At 38.2% G+C, this 27,849-nt stretch overlaps 1 protein-coding gene across 1 annotated transcript in view; it reads right to left on the bottom strand.

Moving 5' to 3' along the window:
* Positions 1–18,883, bottom strand: part of msra (methionine sulfoxide reductase A) — a 42,525-nt gene extending 23,642 nt beyond the window's left edge. The window contains exon 1 of the mRNA XM_044376444.1: positions 18,658–18,883. Within this exon, the coding sequence (XP_044232379.1) occupies positions 18,658–18,796 (139 nt within the window). The 5' untranslated portion in view covers positions 18,797–18,883. The remainder of the gene's footprint in view (positions 1–18,657) is intronic.
* Positions 18,884–27,849: the final 8,966 nt, after the last annotated feature.

Below are 27,849 nucleotides of genomic sequence, written 5' to 3'. Positions count from 1 at the left end.
AGTGATTACTGTTGCTGTGAGCACCTGCTAATAACTGAAGGAGACTCAGATGAACATTTTGTCTTATTTAGATCTTCTCCTGTCTGGATTTTGTCTGCAGTTAGACAGTCAGAGGAAACTGTTTAGAGAGATTTTAGTTAATGAACTGTAAATATGATTTGGAAATTACAGCCCTACATTTAGGGAAACAAAACTACAATGCTGCAAATAAATAAAACTCAAAACAATTTAAGAAAGAACACATAAATTGCACAAAAGAAAGAAAAGAAAAATGCATGTCATGTTTATCATTTGCCTGATAAATATCTTTGGTCTAATATAGTTATGAAGCTAGAGTATAATCCAGTGTGCAGATACTGTCAATGTTCTCTAATCCTCTCTGCAGCAAACTGTGAACGAGCAGAATCTGAGGCTGAGAGACTTTTCACTATTATTAAAATTATGTCTTTCAGTTGAGAAGACGAGTGTCTAATTACAGGTTAAACGCTGATGACCCGGGGATTTCTGGGTAATTTTTTTAGCGAGAAAACATCCAAATGTAAAAGCTACAGAATATCAGCACAAACAATGAGCTGTTGGTGGCACCTTGATACTGGTTCAGATACTCTGGTCCCTCCTTCCTCCACCTCTCACATTAACCTCTGTGTGTGTGTCAGTAATGGCTGCCTTCAGGGACCAGCGAAGGCATGTTCATTACTGACTACACACACACACACACACACACACACACACACATACTCACTCACTGAGAGATAAACAATTTAAATGTAAATGTCAGTGGGGAAAGACAATAAGTCCAGACAGAATACTAATGAGTCTAATAGCTAAGTGTGTGTGTGTGTGTGTGTGTGTGTGTGTGTGTGTGTCTCGAAGAGGTAGACAAAGAAGCAGCAGAAGATACGGATCATCTCTGTGTCACCTATTTCTTACAGTATTTCCATAATATTCCAGATAATAACAGTCAATATAAAACATGGAACACAAACATACACCTGTACAGTTATTTATGCAAATTTCAGAATAAGAGCAGATGAAACCGCAATGTTTTGTTCAACATACAGCAGCTATATTGGTAAATATGCACTTGTTATAAAGGGGCCGGCACTCATTTAATCACAGTTAAGCATCGCAGCGAGTCATCGAGCTGGTGTGAGCGCATTAATACGCGGGACAAGTCCGGTGTTTACAGTCAGGGATGCAACTGTGCTCTCCTGAGAAGGATACAACATGAGAGAATTTATATTGTCTGCGTCGCACATTTTCATTTGAACTAAGCCCCAACATGAATGTAACAAACTGCTCAAGTTAGAAATTAACAAACAAATAAAGTCGCTGCTTTTAATGTCTGATTCTTCTTTCTTTTTTTGAGATCTAAAGCTCTCACATTTATTTTCTCCTGTTTTTATAGCATTTTGAGGCATTTTTATTACAGTAGAGAGATGTAACAAAGGTCGCCTGCTGGACCTGAACTGGGGACACGGTGGTCGTAACACACAAGGTTTATGATATCTACTCTAGTTCCACTCCCATGATGAAAGAGCCCAGACAAACCAGTCAGGAGTCACTGGTGTAACAACAGAAACACTGGTTTCCCCCCAGTTTATGCCCGACCAGAAGTAGTTTGTGCGACATGTTGTCCGACCTCACTGGAGATCAATATGGGTTGCTAGCTGTTCAGAATGCACGCACTGAAAGGTGGAGTGAAAAGCGATGGGAGATGAGATATGGCTTAAATATGGAGATTTTTAGACAGTCTCTCCCGGAAGGCATTCATAATGTTCATAATGTTCACATGAAAAGTGACAGAAATACTTGTGTCAAGGCTGAAAATAGAGAGCTGAGGGAGAAGTTCAAACCCCAGCTCCTCTCTCATCTCCAAACAGCTGACCAATCACAGCATCAAATGGGTGTCGATGTTGGATGTTCAGTTTCAGAAATGGCAAACAGCCCTCTTAATCTGATGTTGAAAAGGTGTTGAGGTGGGGGTCGGTTTCAGAAACTATCCGACCGTCTGACAAGGACTTCTGACGGAGTAAACTGACCCCTTATACATGACCAAAAGTGCCAGATGTATCACTTCTGTGAATCAGGAATCACTTCAAGAATTGCTGCCAGGTAGCCCATGCAGTTTCATTTCTGATGAAGGTCCAGTGGACTGTTTCAAGCTCTCACTCTACAGTTTCATTTGGTCCACAGCAGCAACTAGTAAATAAAATAAATACAGTATAAAAATAAATAAAGCATACAGTATGAGGCTCAGACTGGAGATAAATAATATCCCACACGCTAACATAAAGAGGCAGAAAATGAATACTCTTTCAAAAACATTCATTAATATTCTACATTTATCTTTGCGTTGAGACACACACACACACACACACACACACAGACACACACACACACACACAGACACACACACACACACCTTCAGAGGCATTTTTCTGGAGAGTAATTATTCTACGCAGCGCTCCTTTGAAATGTCTGTTCTCCTGGCTGCCTTTATCTCACTGGGAATGATAACAACGCTTATTGTTGATTAATTGAATTCATATTCTTGTGTGAGGTCGAATGCAGCTCTGTCTGTGTGTGTGTGTGTGTGTGTGTGTGTGTGTGTGTGTCTGTGTGTCTAAGTGTGTGACACTTAAGACTATGGGTATATTGGATTTTCACAGCATTTGCATCCTAAGCAGACTTTCTGAGGACGTGCATTTAAAAATATCTGACACTTCTGCTTAAAGGATCAGTCTGGTGATTTTCTATATTTTTCTTTTTGTCAACAAATCTCATGTTTGGATCCAAACCAACAATGAACTGATCTACTAACCAGTATTGTGTGTGTATCTAAAGCCTGATATATCTTCTTCCTCCGTTGTTGTCCAAAAACTATTAAAAACACATCAATGAGCTGCAGTGCTGCACTGGATGACATGTTCCTTCATTATGAAGAGTTTTAAGCACATTAAGCACGGCTTCAAAGACAATCACGTTTTCAGTCTCCGGAGAGTAGTTTCGTGTAAGGCAGAAGCCACTGCGCTACATATCGGAACCTCTCGACTTTGTATTGAGGTTCTTTGAGAAATTTATAGTGTGGTACAAAGTCAAGAGGTTGTGATATGTCGCACAACGAGCTAGTGAAGCTGTAAACAGAACCGTGTTCCCGCACATGCTCAGTAGCGTCTGCCGTACACAGAACTACTCTCTGGAGACTGAAAATGTGATGCTGTTATTAGTCTTTGGAGCCGTTTCTAAACAAACTAATGTGACCAAACTCTTCATGATGAAGGAACATGTCAGCCAGCGCAGCGGTGTGACTCACTGATGTGTTTTTAATAGTTTCTGGACAACAATGGAGGATTAAAAGCATGACTGTCCATAGTTAAGAGCAAGTTAATCACACATTTTTTATCTGTTCAACATGTACCATAAAGGGAAAGGTATTAATACTCTTATCAATATGGGAGTGGACAAGATATGCTTGCTTTATGCAAATGTATGCATTTGTTGTTGGAAATCAACACAAATCAATGACAAAGATTGTCAGAAACCTTCACAGCAGCAGCATTCAGCTTTTTAAAAATATGCTCAATTCATAACTTATGACAAACTCAAGCTCAACAGGCAACAGATTGGCCGGTTAAATTTTCCATTACTTCGGTACTGATTAAAGATCACTCCCTGCGTCCCTCACTTCAAAAGCAAATCACACAATGTAATTGTGTTCAACCTCACATGGGAAAAATAAAAGCTCACAAAAATGTCCCCTTGTGCTATGGGATAAAAACAGGATAATACAAAATGAAACAAACAATAAATAAGGCAGGAAACAGTGAGAGGGGAGTATAAGAAAGAAAACTACTTTCGCTCTGTGGTCATCATAAAGGTTTTGATCTTCGATACACTGATAGCTCTTAATGGCAATTCAAGTGCAGTCGTTGGCTTGGCCTGCAGTCTGTAGCACCCATTTAGCTACTGCTGTTGAAAGCTTGCTGCTTGTAGGTTTGTCTGTGGGTTTCCCTGGTACACTATCAAGCGTGGTTTGCTGCAAGCTGGATGGTTCAAGGCTAATGAGGCTGCCTGCATTAGCATTAGCTCTGTGCTTCGCTAGCAAATGATATTTAAGGCCTCTGGAAACGTGGCTTAAAATCATAAAAATGCATATATGATATCAAAGTTGAGTGTCTCATTAAGCATCAACAAAAATCTGAATGAAAATAAACATTCATAATTATTAGAAAACTGAGCTCAAAAACAAAGCATTTCTCAGGACTGTGTGGGCGTGTCCAGATCATGTTTGATTGACAGCTCAAGTACCACTTTATTTTCTATTCATTCACTAAAACGTTTTGCTGAAATGGAATAAAATACCAAATCTATCAAATGGACCCTACTTAGTTAGAAAGCTTGAATAATCCACTAACTAACAAACTAGGTTAGACCACCTGAAATTGTGTTTTTATTTAACTATACCCCCCGGAGTATGACGCTTATCGTTTTAGCATCTTCCATTCACTTACATGAAATGGTTAGCATTAGCTTTTCTATTCAAAACTTTTGAGCTTATTATCAATTACCCCAGTGGTCTACTGGTTATCTTGACTAGTCGGCTAACTAGCAGACTAGAGTAGACCACACATATCTGTTTTTATTGAACTATACCTCCCAGACTACAAAGCTAAGTGTTTTAGCATCTTTCATTCACTTACATGAAACGGTTAGCATTAGCATTGCTATGCTACACTTTTGAGCTACTTATCCACTCCGTAATTAATACAGATTTGGATGGTGTACCAAAGTCTGCCAGTAAGCTTAAGTAACAGTAACTTTCAAACCACATCAGGCTAATTTGAATTCTCATTCTAGCTAAAAGCAAAGAAAAGTGCACTGCATTGTTTTCTCATGGGGGAGATGTGAGTAAGTGTTGTGAAGTCAGCTTGGCCAGATAGCCACTCTTAAATATGTTTGGGCAGGTATTTATGATGTAATAAATTCCCTAGTTTAGCCCCGCCTAACTGCAACCCAGTAACAAGGGAAGGGAGAGAAACTTTCTAAAGAATTACACAGATTATGCCAAAGGCTATGTTCTCATAGTTTTTAGGTGTTTACTATATGCACATTAGATCCCAAATTACATGATTAATAGCCAATTATGGATTTGCCTTTCCAGGGGCTTTAAGACTAGATGTACTCCAGTGGTAACTCAGTTCATATCGACAGTAACTACAAATAACTTTGGTCTTGTCAACAGACCCATCTGACAGGGTTTTGAAGCTGAACTTTCCATTAAAAATACTTTATCCATCGTTCCCTGCTAGCTGCCATCCAGCTTAATGCTAGAGGGCTAAACTACAGGTGAGGCGAGGGGTCATCATATTGTAACTGTGTTAATGCCGTAAAAAAAAGAGTGGCATTAAAATGAATTTGCATTAACGTGTTATAATCATGTTAACCTTGTAAGTCGTAATGCCAACACGATAAACACTGTTATTTAAATAGAGAAAAAATATCGCAGATGTTTCTTGTTGTGAAATACAGTTTCTGACTGTTTGTACTGGGAACAAATTTTCTTTTATTTGGCAGTAAAGAGCACTGAAAGAGGTTAGAAAGCACTTCAGGACACTTCACATCAAACAGCGAGCCACTTCATTTTAGTGTGTGTGTGTGTGACTAACCAGGCTGCCCCCCAGCTCCCTAAATCCTGCCACAATAATAAGCCTGATCACAGAACAGGCCTATATCCATGGTGACATCTGTGGCACACACACACACACACACACACGCTCTACTCTCCATTAGTGCTGCTCTATTTCAGCTCAGGCCTGTGTGTGAAGGCAGGCAGAACTGCTCCAGAATCAGCCAATCAGCACTCTGTACTGTTTTATCTTCATGTCCTTTCATCATGTCCTTCATCACTTTTTAATTTTCTGTAGTGAGACCACAGAAACAAAAGAGAAAACGGTCAAACATAGAAGATTAAGATTAAGTAAAAAGCTTAGCAGCACATGGATTTTTACAATATGAATTTGCATCCAAAAGATTTACATCAGCCAGTGGATAAATGACTCTGTAAACAGAAAGGTGAAGGCGGTTTAAGCGGTGCCTGTACAAAATAAACAATGGAGAAAGAGAAAGAAAGTCTGTTTTACATCATCCAGCACAAAGAGCTGACAGTGAACAAAATGCTGAGTCAGACTCCTGCGTCACAGTCTAAGACTTTATTTAATCTTTTTCTTTTTTTTTCTTCCACTGATCACCAGCAACATAATGGAAACTATTAGCACTGCAGCAAGAATATGTTTATACAAATGGAGCTGATGATTAATTCATCCCGAGGGAATGTTTACTAAACTTCATGGCAATCTATCCAATAGACATTTTACCCGAAATCAAAAAATGTCAACATCATGGCAGATAGATAATAGTGGTAAAGTCTGAGTATCACAAAAGTCAATAGGATTTATCATCTTATGAATGTACAAAATGTACAAAATTTTGTTGCAATCCATCCAATGGTTGTTTCAGTACTCAGATCTTTTATTTAAAGTAGACATATTGTGCTTCTTGTGATTTTCTGTTATTTTTGTACTGTCATGATGTCAGAAGTTTGTGTTAAACAAGGTCAAAGTTCCAAAACTTGAGGTGAACATATGTCGAAACGCTCCCTGCAAATCAAAATCCAGGGCTTCAGCCTGCCCTGAGTGCTTTATTTGCAACATTTTTTTCTACCTTGCTGACGGGCTGATCCTGCATGCCCATAAACAGCCGTCCATTCTGTAGCCTTTGTTTGTTTGTTTGTTTCTAAGGTTGTTCCATGTGTTGTTTGCGTTGTCCCCTCACATATTTCGGATCACATTTCGGCTCAAACATGCACAGATGTATTTGAGAAGTTGACGTTTTAAGTAAAGAACAAGAAAAAAGTGAAATCCTACGACTATAGTTTGTTTTACGGTTTGTTGATGTAGCCTCCCTCTGCTGTGACGCATCTTCATGAAGCTAACCAATCAGAACAGAGTGGGCTCATCAGGAGGCGGGTCTTAAAGAGACAGGAGCTAAAACGGCCTGTTTCAGACAGAGGCTGAACTGAGGGGCTGCATAAAGGACCAGTAGAAGATAAAAAAAGGAGGTTTTAACTGGAAATTATGCAAAGATATTCCAGAATATAAATATAGACTTGGAAATGTGCATGATATGTCCCCTTTAACAGTAAATAAATATTATTTAGCATCAAAATACACTTCATGTACTAAAATTAAAAGTACTCATTATGAAGAACGCCATAATATATATCATGTCGCATTAATGTGTAAGCATTACTTTAATGATGCAACTGTCAAAGGTGGGGCTAATTTTAATATACTGTTAAGTGGGTTAATCTGTAAAAACACATCATAATTTATTTGCTGATTATATTTTATTGATGATTTAATGCGAAATAACTAGTAACTACAGCATTTAAGTAGATGTAGTGGAGTAAAAAGTGCAATATTTCACACTGAAATGTAGTGAAGTAGAAGTACAAAGTATTATAAAATGGAAATACTCAAGTAAAGTACCTCAAAATTAGAAATAAAATAATCTAATGCAAAAAACTACTGGACTGTCATTGCGATCTCTTGATCCGCGCTGCTAACAGTGCCAAAAATCCACTCATACAATTTGATTCACATTGTAAAAATATTATTCAGACTAATCCTGCTAGCAATACCAAATCTGTCTTCATAATCAATATCAACAAAACATAACTGAATATCAGCACAGTGTTTTTCTATCTCTGTCACCCATTTTTTTCTCTCCCTTCTTGCTGGAAAACATCAGCCTGGCCTCTCAGCGCCGCCCCGGCCAGGAGAGGAGCTACAGCCTGGCCTGAACGTCCAGGTTTCCCCTTCTCCTCCCCCTGAAGCTCCAGACCTGACAGTGATAAATGAAACACTGCAGCTAATGTCTGGCGAGGGGAGATTGGAGAGCCTGCACACACACACACACACACACACTGCACTGCAATTAAATCTACAAAGTAACCTCCCCCACCTCCTCCTCCTCCTCCTCCTCCTCCTCCTCCTCTCTCTCTCTGATTGCCTGGTTTCTTCATCTTTCTTCGGTTTTGCTCCCCCCCCCTCCTTTTCTTATCATCCTCCCTTTACATCTCCCTCTTCCACCCGTATCTCTCTCTCTCTTTCCATTTATTTCTCCCTGCTGCTGTATTTCTCTCCCTCCCTCTATCTGAGCCTCTCAATCAGCTGCTCTGATTGCCATCGTCGTTTTTATTACTGCCCATCATTACAACCATCAGCGTTAGCCTCATTGTTCTGCTGCTGACAGCCCCCTGTGTTTGTCTTCTAACACGCAGTACATTTCAAGGAAGCTGTGTACAGAATCAAAACTTAGTAGTAGGTTCTTATTAAAAAAAAGACAATTTTTTGTGGGAAAAACAAAATGCTTTATAGGCTTCAGACGCTGAGGCTAAGTCTGATTTTTAGGACTCGAGGTAAGTGGCACTTTGGTTTGCTGTGTTTGTCCATATAAGAGCAGAGCAATAGTTCTTACATAAATGTGATGGTGAGAAATCTAAGGAACACCAGACTCCAGCCTTGAAAACAACCAGTGTCGAATCAACAACCAAAATGACCAACACGTCCTCCAAATTAAACGACCAAATACATTGTTTCACCATGTGACTCCCGAACGACACATAGGAGCGTTTTCTAATCTATCGCATGGATGTATGAAGAGAACTGGATACAGGAAGGGCGACAGGCTTTGAAGCCAATTTGACATAGTGGCCAAACGGTGTAATTACAACGTCACGTGATGCACACTGGCCCAAAAAGACTTTTTCCCATAGACTTACATTGTGAAAGAGACGTCTGTAAATCAGCGGATACATTTTTCTGAGCGTCACAACCCCCGCGAAATGACTTGTCTCACTATCAGAATTAAATCCGTTTGGTTCGATCACATTTCAAAAGCCTAGAAGAGCCGCATGATTGAATTGTTTTATCCCCATTCAAGGATAGCTGGAGGGCTAAACCAGAAGTAGCCGACTCGGCCAGTGAAAGTCACTAGTATGCATGCTCTATGAGCCGCACAGTGCAGAAGATCCGGTACTTTCATACCGGGAAATTGATTTTTTTTGCTTCATGCACCACTGAGCAACTTTCATAGGAATGAACGGGGCCCCGCCTCCGACACTGTATCCAGTTCTCTTTATACATCCATGATCTATCGCCCCTATCGGCAGTAATCAACATCATTTGTCTGTTTCCAAAACCGTCACACATCACTGTTAAACAATAATGATGTTTTATGATGTGACAACGCTGTGGTTAAGGTCTGGTTAGGTTTAGGGAAAGATCATGGAGAAATGTGCAGTATTACGTCCTTAAAGGTAGGCCACTGCCGTTGTCATGGCAACAATAAACAACAATCGTAGTCATGGTATTGTGACACTTGTAGTTGGAAACTTCAAGTATCACCATCCATCCACCAGACCTCCTCACTGTGCAGAATATAAATATTACCGTTATCTAATTTCCTCTTTTGCTCGAGTCATAATTACTACGGCCACTAGATGGCATCTGTCAGTTGAACGTAAATATACAGTAGGTTGTTTTGGGCTACTGGCGATTACGACCTATTGACAATCTCACAATAACTGAGGATCATAAGCTTCAAAGGTTGTACATACTGCAGAGGTATTAAACTAGATTTCGACATTTTGCAGGAGTCTTTCTTTCTGTTTTTTACAGACGTTGCAACGGGCGACTAACTTCATAACCTGAACTAGATTCTGATGCAGCTCATCTTATGATCAATTTAATTACTAATTAACAGACTAAACAATAGTGACACTCATTTTTGTGATCAAAATCTCATTCTGTCAATTCTGGAAGGCCGATTGAATATATCTCATGTAAATCATCAGCCCCACCATACAATATAATATGATATATAATACTAAACATTAAGTATTCTTACAGAAGCATAAATACAACAATTGTCTCGCTCATGGACTGCATTGCATCTGCTGTGTGAAACAGTCCATCCGTGCAACGCTCTCATTTGCATGTCCATAATTCCTGAATAAATAATGTCCTTGAAGTACTTGGAAAGAGTATTGTGTATTGTGTACTTTGGCGCGAACAACAGTGAAAACAGGAATGTTCTTGACAGAAGAGCTTGAGTGAAACTAATCAGTATTCATTCAGTATTAATTTATCATTGGAAACGTTATTGTCCATTATATGCTGAATTATTGTATGCTTGCCTGTAAACAAATTTCACATATTTGCAGGTTAAAGCAACCAAAAGACCCATTAGGTAGTAATTAATTAAGTGGGATTGAAAGTGTAACATCTCAATAAGCACCAAATTACAAAATTCTTTCAGGAAAGTTCTTGGAAAATTATTGGAAAATTATTCAGAAATGGCGCATCTGTAAAATAAAGTGTTCTTCACTAAGATGTTAATGGAAGCGTTCTGTACGTCAGGCTGCTACAAAAAAAACTGACCAGATGTTTCTATTTTTCTGGTGACAGAGTGGATACAGTGAGCCATACAGTATATGATAATGTAAACCTCATGAGTGTATTCAAATGTACAAATGTAGAAAATATCTAAATAATCACTGAGTGTAGTATCCATCACGTTTACGTCTTCTGTCTTCTCTCTGTCCTCTTGATTGACAGCTATGTGTGGTAGTTAGAGTGGCGGTTGGGGTTAATAAGAGCACCACAGGGGGTGTGTATGTGTGTGTTTGTGTGTGTGTGTTCCCTGAAGGTTTACCTCAGTCAATAACTCAGAGCCATTAGTAGTGAGACAGTGTGTGGAGGGTGGGGAGGGGTTGAGGGGGTGAAGGGGGGGTGGCAGGAAATAGTACTTAATGCACTTAAAAGATGGCAGACTGATTAGACCCTTACAGACATGGAATCTGTGAAATGGCTGGGTACATCTATATGTTAAGAGTAATGGCTTTTTAGCACTGCAAGTCTCTGCTATGGGAAATGTTCATAACAATGCATGCACACGGGATTAGGAATAAAGTTATATTTAATATACGGTGGTAGAGACTGTTTATTGCAACATATTTAAAGGCTTTTAATAACATCAATACATTTATGATATGAGCAAAGTGCTCTTCATCATACTGTGAACACAACATTCCCTCTTCCCCTGTAAACTACAGCTACATTATGTGAAGTAGAGGTAAGGCATTACTTGTGTTTAGTGATAAAAGACTGCAGTGTTTCCTTTAGTGGTTAAAATGTTCAGTACAGTAAGTCAGCTGATCAGACAGACTTAAATGAACATCAAGTTGATAGAATATCAAGGCTGTGTGTCTTATCAGCTTGTTTTTGAGTTCTTCTGTTGGCCAAAAGGCACAAAAAATCTGCTAAAAATGACATTTATTTGTCAGTTTTAATCTGAAACATCAGCCTTCAGATTGCAGCGCTCAGCAGCACTCATGTGTTCTTTATTAGAGGTAAATGACATAGACTTTGCCCATAAGTAAAAGGACAGCCTGATTCATAAGAGTCTCCTTTTAAAAATGATTAGGATAATGGCAATTTTCTATATTTTTCTTATCTTTCCAATTTAGTTTTCTTATTGACTTGATCTGCAAGTATTGTGTGTGTATCCAAAGCTGATATATCATTCTCTCCCTGTTGTTGGTCATGTTAGTTTGTTTAGAAACAGCTCCAAAGACTAATAACAGTGATCATGTTTTCAGTCTACACAGAACTACTCTCCAGAGACTGAAAATATGATCATCGTTATTAGTCCTTGGAGCCGTTTCTAAACAAAGTAACGTGACCAAACATTTCAAGACATTGAAGGAACGATGAGGGAACATGTCATCCAGTGCAGGGGTGTGGTTCATTGATGTGTTTTTAATAGTTTTTGGACAACAATGGAGGAATAAGATATATCAGGCTTTAGGTACACACACAGTACTTGTTAGTAGATCAGTTCATTGTTGGTTTGGATCCAAACATGAGATTTGTTGACAATAAGAAAAATATAGAAAATCACCAGACTTATCCTTTAACCACCTTTCTAAATCATAAGGTAACCATAGCAACTGTACTTCTGCTTGGTTACCAGTTAACTCTAACTGGTAAAACAGACCTAATCGAGAGTTAAATTGACTATTAACAAACTTTTAAAGATGGATGATGATTTAAACTCTGCTTCTCTTTATGTTTTAAAATAGTCATGTTTTATTGTTATACTATTATTTATACATGGACTTGACAGAGGAAGTGCCACCATGCAATGCATCATGGTCTTCTTCATCTCCACTTTGTCCATTAATTTTGCAGGACACGTCACTGTGTGTTATCACTTACATGTGTCATATCGTGTCCTATTTATGCAATTTACACAGTCTGACTCTCTTCTGATTGTGAAGCATCAATGTCAAACACCACCAGTTTAATACCTATTTTACACCGGCCTTTATCTTGTGTCTGTGTGCGATCTGATTGCCAGACAACATCAACACTGAACAACTGAGCGACAACACGGTTAACCTCTCAGCCTTTCTCTTTCCCTCCATCTTTTAATCTCCACCCTTCTTCCTCTTTTAATGTCTATCTTTACGTCTCCCTCATCCATCGTGTTTCTCCCGTTCTCTCTTAAACACCTGTCATTTTGCCTGTCCAGGTTATCAGACTGCTGTGTAAACAACCACAGAGAGCTCTGCTGATGGACTCACACGCTCAAACACCTCTTCATTCATTTGCTGGAATCCCTGTGTGTTGTCGTGGTAACAGCTGTGCCAAAGGTGGATGGATAAACGAGAGTCAGTCTGAACTTGATAAGGCTGCAGAGTCAATGAACATGTACAGGAGATTGAGATGGAGGCTCTGATACAACACCTGGATTCACTTGATCTGTAAATTTGATATACTATGTGGCCAAAGGTATGTGGACACCCCAACTTTACAGCCATATGTGATTGTTGAGCATCTCCTCATTAAGCCATGGGCATTAATCTGCTGTTATAACAACTTCCACTCTTCTGGTTTCAGGCTTCCCACCAGATTTTGGAACCTGGCAGCAGAGATTTGCTCCCATTCAGCCATTAGTGAGGTTGAGCAATGATGTTGGGTGATAAGGCCAAGCTAGAAGTCGATGTTCCAGTTCATCCAAACTGGGGAAACATTTCTTCATGGATCTGGCTTTGTTTGGGGGTATTATCATTTTAAAACAGGAAAGGGCCTTCCCCAAACTGTCACAAAGGAAGTATAAGCTATTATCTAACATAACTGGATGCTGTAGTATTAAGATTTTGGACCTTTAGTTCCAAAAGAAGAAACTTAAGGTCCTAAGACAAACTACAAGAAACAGCCCCAGACAAAAAGTACATAAAAATATGTGTCTACATACTTTTGGGCATATAGTGTGCTTGATAAGAGATAGAAGATGATTCTAATGTTTTCACTCCATTGTTTACCAGCCGGCTCTGCTTCTTGACTCGCATGTGAAATAGTCCAAATCACGACACCACAGTCGCAGATCACTGTTTCCTTCATTTTGGCTAATTTTATCCTCACTTTAGACTCAGCAATGTTTTCAAGTTTATGTTTGTTAAAAGTGAGAATAAATTAGCTGAAATGAAGGTGACAGTCTGCGACTGTAGTGTTGTGATTCAGACTGTTTCTGTTTCTGTGACTGTATCTGCTTTGCAGCTGTTTAAAAGAGGAAAAGTTTCTGGTGGACTAGACAAAGGCTGCAACTGCTTTTATTTCCATTTTTAAAAATATAGTGATTCATTCTTCACTCAATCCATTAATCCTTTAGCTTTTAATATGTCATACAAACAGGCTTATGACCACACTAACAAAGACCTGTGATGTCTTCAAATATCTTATTGTGTTATTTTTATTTTGTTTGTTATTTTATATTTTCAGCTGCTTAGAGGAACCCAGCGTTGCTGAGTGTTTGCACAAGGTTTGAAGAGTCAGAGTATTTGTAAAAGCTTTGAAAATGGCACCAGCTGACATTTCCTAATGACAACTGTTGACATGCTTCAGGCCTAACGAGCTGATAAAGGTCTGTGACCTTGTAAAAAGAATCTGAGACTTCAGAACTTGTGCACATGTCACAATGGTGTTTTTATTTATTTTTTATTTTTGTTCAATTTATGACATAAAAAGTAACTGTATGTCAACCTCAAAGAATACCTGAAACATTTCCTGTCAGAATGACACGTTCCACAACAGAAAGCTGCAGTAAAACTGATTTATACCAACAAACACCAAACCAGCTGCTGGATGTCTCAACACATCTGCATTAACTTCTTCATTTGTCTTTGTTTTCAATGTTTTCATCTGTCCTTGTGTGGGGAGGGGAAGGAAATACAGGTTGGAGTAAAATATAATCAGTTAGTCAACTGACTTAAAATTAATTGCCAACTATTTTGATAAGCAATCAATCATTTGAGACTTTTTCAAGCAAAAATGCCAAATATTTCTGAGACCCAGCTTCTCACCTGTAGAGGATCTTTCTCATATATGATGGTAAACAAAAGACATTTGGGTTTTTGACTGTTGGTTGGATAAGACAAGGACATCACTTTGGAGTCTGGGAACTTGTGAGGGACATTTTTCACCATTTCCTGACAAATGATTTAATCGATTAATTGAGAAAATAACTTGCAGATTAATCAGTGAATGAAAATAATTGTAGTTACATGACTGGAGCATTTTAAAACAGAAAGCTATTAAAAGTCATATTTAAGTTATGTTTTAGTTTGTACATATTATATGAGATCCTTCAGTCTATGAGCTATGATTGAAAGCTCCAGAACAGCTACTAAACTGCCCTTGTGGATTATTTTGTCAACTGTGTTGGCAAGATCAAGAATGAACTTCCAGTTTCAACTTTTAGTCAACTTGAAGTGCTCAGAAAAATGTAAATTGAAACACCTGTAACTCCACGACAACAGGGCTACATCTATCTGCTGAGGAAGACAGTGTGATTCGATCAAAAGGTCCAGAACAGCCAGTAAAGTCACATGATATAATGATCCTGTTAGCATAGTTATGAGTCTAAAATCCAAAAGGCTCTAATTCAATATTAACAACGTCAACTTTCAAGAGGTGAAAAATACAGAAACCAATACTTCTGTTGTTTGTTTAGGCTTCTGGCCTGGCTCGGCCTACTTCATATCCTCCAGGAAAGTTAAGTTACTAAATCCTCAGATTAACGAAAAACAACATTTCAACATTTCTTACTTCTATTGACATTAAACTATGTTCCCAAATTTTTTTTTAACAATAAACTATTTGGAGAAACAAGCATTCATACACAAACCTCGTGCTTGGCGCAGGCCTTCCTCTGGCTACTAGTGGACTTCTTGAAGTCAAATATCCGTCTTTTTCCCATTCCGAGACGTTTTTTGGCTTTCCAAAAAGTACAATATACACCACTTTATTACCATTAGAATCACAGACTTTCAGTCATGTTCAAATCGGATATTGTGGTCACGTTATTCTTTGTCTCAGAAGCCTGGTCGGTCCAAAAGGCTCGAACGCGGAATATCATTTAAAAAGACAAAAACGGTTATTTTGTTTTTCGGTGTCCAACAGCCCTTTCAGAGGCAGAGTTTTCGGTCGTTTGAAAGTACTTTTTCCTCTCTTGTCTCCTTCTGAGCCGAAGCAGAGCTCGTCCCCGTCCACCACCTCCACCACCATGCCTGGACATTTCTTGATTTCCTCTGGCGCTGCAGCCCTGAGCCAGACAGACAAAGGAGGTGAAGCCTTGCCAAGTCTCCTCCACTGCAGGCATGGCTTTTCCTTTCCTCCCTGCGCCCTCGCTCGCTCTCTCTTCATCTCTCTCGATTGTGGCAGCGTTCCCGAGGAGCTTTTGGCGATGCTCCAGCCTGTCTGCCACGCCGTCTGAACCCATCCATCCATCCATCCATCCATCCATCCATCCCGATCCGTCCTTTTCGACGCAGACCCCCGCCCTCCTAACCCCTCCACTCCCACATCCTCCTTCGCCCCGTCCAATCCCTCCAGTCCATCCTGCTCAAAATATTTAACACACTTTGGGCAAATAAATCCAAAACTATATCTAAATGACTGGTTTCTAATCTCTTTGATTCTGTACTCTCCACCTCACACCATCTCTCTCTGTCTCTTTCACACATTCACTGAATCCAAATACCACTGAGTTAATATCCTCAACACCATCTTCACCACAAAACATTTACACTTGCTACTTATTTCTGTTGTCTTTCACTACATAATGTTAAAGGGCAGTAAGTGTGTGTCTGAGTATGTGTGTGTGTGTGTGTGTTTGTATGTGTGTGTGTCGGGGTCTTTTGTTCAGTGCCAGTGCAGATCTATTTATCATGTGCCAAGACTCAGCACCCTCACTTGTAGTGAAGAGGGGGCAGGTTGGTGCCAAATGCCCCGACTGCCAACTTAGTGCTGCTGTCGGTCTGTTTACACCAGTGCTGCCCCCCCCCCCCCCCCCCCCCCCCCCCCCCCCCCCCCCCCCCCCCCCCCCCCCCCCCCCCCCCCCCCCCCACCAAAAGTCCACAAGTCCAATCATCTGTCGGAGACCCCTCAGTCCACTGAGATTCTTCAAGTCAAGCAGTTGTTTTTTTTGTCGGTCAAATCTTAAATTGCAAGTGTTTCATTTGTTTATTTATTCATTTACACTTGAGATTAAATTGTTTTACGCTTAAAGAGAAATACAGTAGCCTATAATAAACCATCCTGTTGAAGAAGTTATTATTTCAAAGCGGACAATGCCGTGAATTTATTTAAAATTTTCAGGCCTACTGTTTTTATTTTCATCTAAAAATAATTCCAATCTTAAATAATTTAGTTTATTTATTCTTGTTTAGATGTATTTATTTGTTTTTATGTTTAAAGAGAAATAAAGAAGTAGGCCAATCCTGCTGAGGAAGGCAATGCCATGAATTTATTTTAAATGGTTTCATTTGTTTATTCATTTACACGTTGTTTTTAATGTTTAAAGGAAAATTTAAAAAATAGGCTATAAGAGCTAAACATAAATACATGTGTGCTGCTTGTCTCATTATTCCAATAAATCCATATGGTAGCCCGATTCAAACAGGCTACAATTCAAATCTTGCATCATATGCAGCTGTCCTTTATTGATTTTTAAATGCTCAAAAATATGTCGCCATGACTCTGTTGCATTTGATTATGTTAATGTGGTGGAAATCATCACTGAAGCTCATGCTGATGGAATTTCTGATTGTCAGATAGTCTATATGTAAAAAAAAAAGAGGAACGAATTGTCAAATCTTTGTATTGAACAGCCAAATCTGATTCGACTGACACAATTCTGAGTCGGGTACAGTCTTAGTTCTTTATCTCTTTCACACACACACACACACACACACACACACACACACACACACACACACACACACAACTATCCTTTATGAAAAACAAACAGATGTATTGGTTGTGACTGAAATATTAACATTGAATCAGCTGATACTTCAAATGTAAACATGTTCTTGCTAAATAAGCATTTACTCTATTAAATTTCGATCAATTAGACCAGAATGCTGAGACAGATGATTATTAATTAGTCAACTGACAGAAAAATACCAGACGATTTTGATTACAGCCACAGCTAACAATTAATGTTATTATGGATTAATCTCTCAATGATGATTATTATGATAACTATTTCATAATTGATTACGCTGCCGATTATTTTCTCAATTAATCGATTAATCGTTTGATCTATAAAATGGCCATTATAATTTTCCAAAGTCAAAGGTGATGTTTTCATATGTCTTGTTTTGTCCAACTAACAATCCAAAACACAAATGTATTCAGTTTATTGTCATGTATGACAAAGAAAAGCAAAAACTCATCAAATTGAGAAGCTGACACCAGCATATTTTAGGAATTTTTCCTTAAAAAATGACTTAGACAATTATTGGATTATCAAAATAGGCTAGTTGGCACTTGGCCACAGTGACAGTAACTGGGTCACACAATAAGAAACACACAAATACCGCATGTGTGGTGTTGGGTTGGACCCTTTATTACTGCACTGTAACTCAAACTGAAACAGCTTTTGAAGAAGGATCAGTCATGTAGTCATGAGTGATCTGGTGGTTGTTGTTTTATGAAACTTTTATGGTCTGTTTGTTTGTGTTTTGTGCTGGTTTGTATGTACTTTGTTGTTGAATTTCATGTTGTAATGTAAGTATATGTAATGTTGAGTCTTGTGTAGTTTCATGTGAATTTTACTGTTGAGTTTTATGTATTTTAAAAGCCCATCTAGTCTTAGGCTATAAATGCTGTGGCAAATACAGGAGACCTGACGGATCTGACAGGCGCATGCGCAGGTTGCAATTCACCATTAAAAACAAGAATAAGGCGCATGCGCAGGATCAGCTCCTCTTTTTAAAGTTGTGTAACAGCAACTGCGAACGGCTAAATTTATAGTTAACCGTAACTTCATAACGTCTTCATCACTGATTCTGTGCTTGTACTGTAAAGCAGATACGACCGCAAATCTTAGACAGATATAACCAGAGCACTAAAAACAAAGCAAGCAAACGTTTCATTTCGTTTTTGGCCGCTAGCTGCTGTGTTTTAGTTATGTCATATCGCTACAGTAGCTACTGCTAAAGCTAGCCGGGGTCAGACTTACCGGATACTTTGATGCTCTCATCTCGGCCGGGCAGCGCTGTCTCAGGAGTTGGCATCTGTGCTTTAGAAGCCATTTCTCCCATCCTGCTGTTTATAAAATGACGCCAAACCAAACGGAGCCTCGGGGAGGAGAGCACCATTGAACTTCCAACAACAGCAACACAACCCCGCTGTACTCTGAGGGTTAGCCCGGTTAGCTGGGCTGCATAACAGCGACGTTACCTAACGTGGAGCCGCCCACGTGTTACAACATACTGACCATAAACAAAACTGCATGCACTAATATATTAAAAGCATGGTTTATGCAAAGGAACAAGAAGTTACACTATACTCACCATAAACAAAACAGCATGCACACGAATACACTAAAACATATTGTATGCAGAGGAACAAGAAGTACTCAAATCCTTTACTAATACAACATTGTAAAAAATACTCCATTACAAGCAAAGGTCCTGTTTTTAAAATGTATTTTTATTTATACAGTCTAAAGTTAAAGCAGGGACAGTGCACATTAATACACATTTCTGTAAATGTACCTGGGCAGGTGTAATGAAAGCTAAAATAGACATAAAATACATTAAAACAAGAACAGCAATACTGTAGGACCTACATATAGCAGAGCATGCTTCATAAGAAGAGACATTACTTTAAAACAGTAAAACAAAGCATGCTTCAGGTTATTTGAATAGGTTACAGAGTAGTATGGTCACACACTTGTCTTTTACTCGTGATTTTAAGTTAACTTTAAATGAATATGTGTCACAGTCTCTGATATTGTTGGCAGTTCCATGTGTGAACTGCTCTCACTTTGTGAAATGTTGTGTTTTGTGAAATATCCTGCACTTCAGGGCCACCGTATAAATGATCTGGATGAAGCAACAAGAGGACCATGAATTGAGATTTTTATGTCAATTAAGAAATAAAAGAGATTGCTGAAATGGCATCGTCTCCTCCACTGATTGTTGGACATTTTGTATGACTGTGTGATAAAATCCTGTCATACTGAGCAATTTAATACAATGTTATAATGCAGTTACAATTCCGATTTGCATAAATGCTCAGAAAGAAGTAAAATAGCTGAAGCATGTGATTAAAAAAGGGTTTACTCTAAATGCTGCATTCAAGAACAGTCAGTAAAATCACAATTATAACTTAATTGCTGGTGTGCATCTTGTATGACTCAGCAACATTTTACATTTTTAGGAAAATTGTGGTAAAATTACAGTGACAAAATTGTATCAAGTGGGGCTTCTGTATGATACCAGTTTAAGGGTAAAATTGGAAAGACTTTATGACTTTCTATACTTTCATGTTATGTGAAAATGATTTTAGGTTCTGTTTTCATCAGAGGTGGAAGAATTAATCAGATCCTTTTACTTAAGTGGCTAAAAGTATCAAAACCACAATGTAAAAATACATAAAGTCCTGCATTTAAAAGTATTACTAGCTAAATTTACTTAAAGTACTAAAGTAAAAGTACTTATTTTGCAGAAAATCAGGCTATGACTGGTATATTAACTAAATTTAACAAAGCACATTATTAATACTGAGTCAGTGCATAAGCAGCATTTTATGGTTGTGGATGTTTGAGGTGGAGCCAGTTTGAACTACTTTGTGAGGGTCACAAGATAAATCTGAGGGATCTTGAGATGATAGATTGGACAAGAAAGAAGAAACAGCAAAGTTTGGCTACATAGAGTTGGATACATTTTTCAGAGCTTTTCTTTATTCTTTGTATTTTTGTTAAATATTAGAGAGTTTTACTTCTTTAAACCTTAAACTGATATTTATTTGAACTCACGTCAAGGTTCATAGACATGTCCAACATGACAAAGAGACACAAATACACACTGATTTTTCTGTAAGGACACACAAGAAAACAGTCTGTGGACCTTTGGTTTAATCTTTAACCAAGCAGTGTAATATAAAAGTTTATCATTATGTTATTTCATGTAAAATATTAATCTGACGAGTAACTGAAGTTGTCAAATAAATATAGTGCAATTAAAAAAAGTACAGTATTTCCCTCTGAAATGAGGCGGAGTAGAAATATCAAGTGGCATAAAATTAAAATACATAAGTAAAGTACAAGTACCTTAAAATTGTAGTTAAGTAAAATACTTGAGTAAATGTACTTACAGTTACATTCCACCACTGCATGTATGACATTATATCACTTCAGGAGCAAATCTGAATTTCTACAGAAATTAAGAAAGAAATTCTTCTTCACTCACTTCTTCTTTTCATCATTTAATTGAAATAATGCCAAATTAACCAGATGACCTTGTTATTTCTTCAGAAGTTGATGTGTTCCTTCACCAATAAGTAAAACAACACTCATTTGTCAGTTTTCAGTGGAGTTCAGAATTGTTATAATCCCTTCCACAGTTATGCTGCAAAATATTTCACATATGTATTTTCAAAATATTTTCACATATGTACTTTTTCAACTGTATGACAGAATCAGGCATGTAAGCTTTATTTTGGTGTAAAGTCAGTTTAGCCCCACTTTCTGCATTCCTGAGCATTTACAGATTCAACAAGAGTTTTAGAGGTGATTTTTGCTTCATAAAATGTCTGTTTTTTCATTTTTACCCATAACTGTAACATTGTGTTCAAGTACTGGTGGGAAAGTCTGGTATCTAGGACTTTTCCTTTATAAAATGAGACTGAGAAAAAAAAGATGAATTAGCAATAAACATTCACTACTTCTAAATTGATGTGGGACATTAATTATAGCAGCCATAATAACAGCAGGTTCTCTCTATTACCAAAGCCACACATATCTATTGTTGTCTTTTGACCTACAGGTTTAAAACACATCTGAACTACATATGTGACTTGTTCGGCTGGGCGTGGAAATCTGATTGGATACATTGGCACAAACTTATGATAGTCCTATAATCTTAAAATGTGGAATATTAATTATTTTATTGTTTACCTGGACAGCGGTTTTCCTTGGTGTCTTTAAGTTAGTTAAGCTACAGTCTTTATCACAATTAATTGAATTTAGCTAAACTGACCTGTGTAATTACATTTATTCAGATTGTTTTGAAGTTGTTAAGCTCATAACCAAACCATAACTGTATTGATACATTTATATTATTACTCATTTCATGTATTTGGCCATCAAACTTGAATCTATTGCAGTGTTTCAAAGAATCTTAACACTAGAAATGCATACATGCAAGACAAAGTCATGGTGTAAAGTGGCGTGAACACAGCAGCATGGATGGAAGTAGAGTGGAAAAACACATATCTTTGGGGGACTGTTACAATGACCTGTCATGTCAAAACTACTACATTTGTCAACACCGAAGTTGCTCCAGTTTCCTTCTCTTTTTTTGTGGTGATGTTTGCTGTTTGCCACTACACATTTCCTCCAGATATTAGCTATATGTTTCTAAACAAATGACGTCAACTCAGGTTATTGAGGAATTCATTGTTTCCTTTAAAGCATGGCTACCTCAATCTGGCAACTCACAGTTATTGGATTAATTAATGTAGCTGTAAACGTGGGAATTGAGTCTCAGGAGGAAGGAATTTACACTCAGCTGCCACTTTATTAGGTACATATAGCTATAAAAAATGCAGTCTAATACAACAGCCCTGCAATAAATCCTAGAATTTATACTAAATTATATACAGAGATGTGTTTTGTAATGTAAATGGGGTGAGCAAAATAAACACAAAAGTAGCTAGGTGTGCCTGATAAACTGGAAATTTAGTGGAGAAAAGGTTTTTATGTGAAACTGACTTACAGGCAATAAAAACAAAATGACACTTAAGATTATATGAGGTGAGATTTCATTTTTAGAGACATTTCAGCAGTGAAATATTAACAAAAAACAATACAGCAAAGATAATCAGTGCAAAGGAGAACAGCAGAAATAGTCTAAGAGTAATCAAACATAATGTAGTTCATCAGTTTAATGAGGATTATAGAAAATGAAAAATACGAAGCAAACAGCAGAACATACTGCGCTAATTAAAGTAACAACAGTATATGTGGAAAAATAGACAACTAAGCTATGGAAATTGAATTTATAACAATAAAATTGGAAGTATTTTCATCATATATTTGAGTTACATTAGAAGGCCTACAAATAGCAAAATACCAAAAGTATATTGATCAGATTGCTTTGAATAGATGAGGTTCCATAAGATGGAGGCTGCTGATTATTTCATGGTCTGTGGCTGTAATGGTGCAGTCAAATGAATGCAGAATAGCCCCCCACCCTACTGGTTCCCAGTATGCTGGGTGGGGGAGGAATGGAGGATGACAGATTTACAAGCCATATGGATGAACCCAGGAGGAACACTGCTCATGTTGGAAAAATATTAATTTTAGCATCTGATTGTCCCTTAAGAAGGTTCGTTTTCTGGTTGTCTCGGCAAGTGAAATGCATCCAGTGACGTGGTAATAAATGCAAAGAAGACTCTTCAGTTAGTGTTCATCACAATGCAAACAACCAACCACAGAAACAAACATTTCCTTAATTCAAAACCAGTTAAATAGCTTCTTTCCCCATCTGTATTCTCATATAAATCACATCAGTTGGATATTGTGAAAACCTCATTAAGATTTATGCCAACCTCAAATGGTTGAACTGGGCTTTGGTGGTTTCTATCTTCACTTTAACTTTTCAACTGTTGTAGCTGCTGGAGGTGGCGCTAGTTTGAACTACTTTATATACAGTTAACTAGTCTAGTCCAGGGGTTTCCCACCCTAGGGGTCGGGCCCCTCCAAAGGGTCAGCAGATAAATCTGAGGGGTGGTGAGATGATTAATGGGAGAGGAAAGAAGAAAAAACAAAGTTCTGATACATAAATCTGTTTTCAGTTTATGGATTTTTTTCTCTAATCTTTGATTTTTGCTGAAATATTGGATCATTTGAACATTTATTGAAATGAAAGCATGTGAGAAGTTTAGAGGGAAAAATCACTATTTGGTGGAGCTGTTAACAACTCATAGACATGTGAAATGTGACCCTGACTACACACTGCTTTTTGTAAGACGTCAAAAGCCAAAAAGGTTGGAAACCACTGGTTTCATCTTTAACAATGTGTTGTATTTTAAAAGCTTGTTATATTATCCATTGTGTCAAATCTTCATCTGAAAAGTAACTACAGCTGTCAAATAAATGTAGTGGAGTAGAAAGTACAATATTTCCCTCTGAAATGTAGTGGAGTGGAAGTATAAAGTAGCATCACATGGAAATACTCAAGTAAAGTACAAGTACCTCAAAATTGTACTTAGAGTACTTAAGTAAATGTACTTAGTTACTTTCCACCACTGCTCACTACAACCCCATCCAACATCTCTGGGATGAACTGGAATACTGCCTGCGAGTCAAACCTTACAGCCTAACATCAGTGTTGTAGAAGGTTATATATATATATATATATATATATTTAATAAAGATTAGGACTATAAAGGACTATAACGTAATATTGGGGTGTCCATATACTTTTGGCCTTCTAGTGTGTTTTTATTGAAATAATATGTATCCCTGTTTGTTGCTTTTTTAGAATGTACTGTTGCTTGGATTAAAACAGCATATTATTGACAGTTCAGAGTCAGATGGAGTGGGCCCTGGTTCAGTTGGTTTGCTTGGTGAGGCAGATGCTCTCGCTTATTTTTTTCTCCCTCCTGCTTCCCCAGAAGAGGACAGAGAGCGATGAAAAGCAGAGAGAGGACAGAGCTGGAGGCTGAAGCTGAGGATGTAAAAACCTGGCTTCATCTGACTCCCTCTCTTTCAGAGGACCACCCCCTCCCCTTCTCCTCTCTCCTTCCTCTCTCCATCTGACTGCGCCCAACTTCTCTCCCTCCATCCTGCCGTACAGCTACTGTATCACAGCACATCCTGACTGCGCCCAGCACACACAAATCCTGATTTTTAAGGGCTCGGGATCTCGTTTGTCTCCGCTACTCCTTTGGGCTTGGACTATGTGTGCTTTAGGAGGTTCTCTGGAGAAAAAAAGCAGCCGTTTTTGTTCAATTCAGCTGCAGAAGAAGGACGGTCCGACCTCCGCATCCCCCGCAACATCCCTCCGCATCCTCAGCATCCCTTCATGGACCTCCAGAGGAGAGCACCGAGGACCGGGCGGCGCACGCACATCAAGCCGGTTTAAAGCGTTCCATCACCGGACACACAGAAACTCCTGCATCGGTGTATTGTATGGAGGTTTGGGCTGCTTTTATGGGCATTAAAGCTTAAGTAGGTGTCCGATGATTATGGTAAAAAAAAAAAAAAAATAGAAATCTGCGCCATTTATCCTGCATTCTGCGGCTGAAAGGTATTGTTCGGTTTTAATATATATCCTCAAAGTTTAGGCTATTCATTTCAATCCAGTGTATTTTTCTGGGCCTTGTGATTTTTAAACCTCCATCAGCTCCTTTCATCCGCGCTAATTCTGCTCCTGCAAAAGCCGCAGTGTGCTGTCGTGCTCTGCGGAACTTCTCATTTTTGTCTCTTTCCAGAAATATTGAGCGAAAGGCTGCACACACACCCAGGATACACACCCATAATCCATTACAAATACTGCATAAAACACACATCATATAGATATTTTATCCTAATAACGTGGTGTATTAAGATAGTCATGGTGCTCTAATTATGGAAAAACACGCCAGTGTTATTCTTTAATATGTTATTTACTAAATTAGTGCATTATAGTGGCCTATTCTTGTAATTTGAGTCATTTGTGCAGGTGTCTGTTCTCGACTCTTGTAAAAATAAAATAAAAAATCTTAATATAGGCTCCGACACAGACGCCCGACCCCCACAAAGGCAGCCATCACCCCCTCCCTCCCCTCTGCATTTTAGCCTACATGAGCTATCTGGGTCATTAGCATTTCAGCGGTTAATGAGGCTGCAGATGGATCCAGCTCCTCTCCTCTCCTCTGCCGGAGAGCCGTTGAGCAGCACATCTGCTGCTGCTGCTGTTGCACAAATGAAAGAAAAAAGAAAAAGCTCACAGCAGCAGCAGCAGCAGCAGCAGCTTCCTCCCCTGCAGCTGTGTCATTAATGCAGTGGTGTATAAGAACGTGCATTATGGCTGCTGCTGGATAATGGAGGATAATGCTTTAATGCTCCGCAGTGCTGCTTAAAGGACCATACCACTGTTTTTTTGTTTGTTTGTTTGTTTTGGGGTTGTTTTTTTTTTGCATGTTTAAAATCTGCTGTATTCTCCTGTATGTATGCTTGTGTGCTTCTGATTTTTTATGTGCTTTCCCAGCCTTCCTTGAAAATCAGTTTGCAGTGATGATGCTCGAGTTAGAAAATCCATCAGAACATCATGTCTGCTATAACTGTAGTCCAAGTGGCATTATCCTTGTATGATGATGCAGTTTTACAGTATGCGTTGGGGGTGCTATCTCAAGCAAGAAGATCCCAAATGAATCTGAAGTGGGTCACATGAGTAAAGGGATTATACATTAAAAGATGTATTTCTAATACACATATTTTTTCTTTTTTGTGCAATTGTGCAATATTAGATGCTTAAATCTTTTTAGGTGCCTGGGAATCCTTCAAATTCAACAATCTGACAAGAAAGAAATGACAATTTGATTGACCTGCTCGTATAAATAATGTCGACTCTCACCTGGGAGACAAGATGGCAAGTAGACATTACTTTGTTTTAGGGGTCAAAAAGGTTGGAAACCAGCTGCTTAAAGTCTCAGCATAATTGATTTTGATGCAAAAATTCATCATTTGGTGCAATTTGTCTAAAACATGCAGATTACTGATATAATCCTTTCAAGTCGGTGTTAGTATTCTTAAATTAGTCAACATACTCTAGCAACTAAACACACAGTTGTCTCATCATTTCGTTTTTCCCTTACAATTGGCTGACAACTGTCCCAGCATGTATTTGGTGGAGGTCAGTAGGACATCACAGGCCCGAGACGGATAGATAGATATATATACGCCCCAGTGGTGGAAAGTAACTAAATACATTTACTCAAGTACTGTACTGAAGTACAATTTTGAGGAACCTGTAATTTACTAGAATATTTCAATTGTACACTACTTTATATATCGCTATATTTCAGTGGGAAATATTGTACATTTTACTCCAATTCATTCAACAAATAATGATTACTATAGATAAAGCTATTCAGCAAGTAGTTACCTAATGGTAACTACTTGGATCATCAGCTGCATCATTAAAGTAATGCTTACACATTAACGCCACAATAATAAAAACATAATTTTTTTTTTTTTAAATGCACCATTCTGCATAATGAGCACTTTTACTTTTAGCACATTTTGATGTTTATTCCTTAAGACTGTTACTTGTAAACAAGTATTTTTACACTGAGATATTGCTACTTTTACCTAATATATAGATCAGGGTTCTTTTTCCACCACTGATACAGAGAGAGAGAGAGAGAGAGAGAGAGAGAGAGCTGCATTTACACTCATATCTGTAGGCGAGTGTTGCATCAAAACCTCCTGAGCTGCTTGTCTGTCTTTGGACTGCAGGGGGAGACAGAAAACTGCAGAATAAATACACAGTTCAGAACGCCAGCAAAGGTTTAGAATCAAAAGTTTTTGGTTCAATGTGACGTAGCAAAAACCGACATAATATACATTCTAGTTATTCTAGTCAGTATAATCGCATTACTTGGTATAATTATGATTGTAGTCATTTCAATACTTTGCTGTAGGTAGTATACGATTGTATAATCAGCATTTTAAAGTATTTGTTATAGCCTTATCAGAACTGTTTGTGTGCTATGTATAATCATTACACTGTACAGTTATATAGAGTCAGTATTAATATATCCATATATTGTATGTAGTCGGTATAATCAGTAGTCAGTATATTTTGCACAAAAAATGAGAATAAATATGTAAATATTATACATAGCAGGAATCATAAGCTTATTTAGTGAAGTCAGTTCAAGATATGTTGAAATTAGTTAAATATATTTTTGCATTAAAAGGATTAAAACATATAATTCTTTCAATATAATTAATATTGAACTCCCTTAATGCTCTTGACAACAGGAACCAAAAAAGATACGATGCCATACATGTCATTCTGTCATGTGAAGGGTAAGACGAGGGATGAAGTGAAAGTGACTCATACAGAGCCCACTGAAGCAGAACATAGTGAGATATAATGGGATAAAGCAGGATAGACTGGTGCTGTAAAAAGCAGGAAAATAGGATTGAGTG

Source organism: Thunnus albacares, chromosome 16 (genome assembly GCF_914725855.1).
Source record: "Thunnus albacares chromosome 16, fThuAlb1.1, whole genome shotgun sequence".
Classification (NCBI taxonomy): Eukaryota; Metazoa; Chordata; class Actinopteri; order Scombriformes; family Scombridae; genus Thunnus; species Thunnus albacares.
This window is presented reverse-complemented; position numbering and strand designations above follow the sequence as displayed.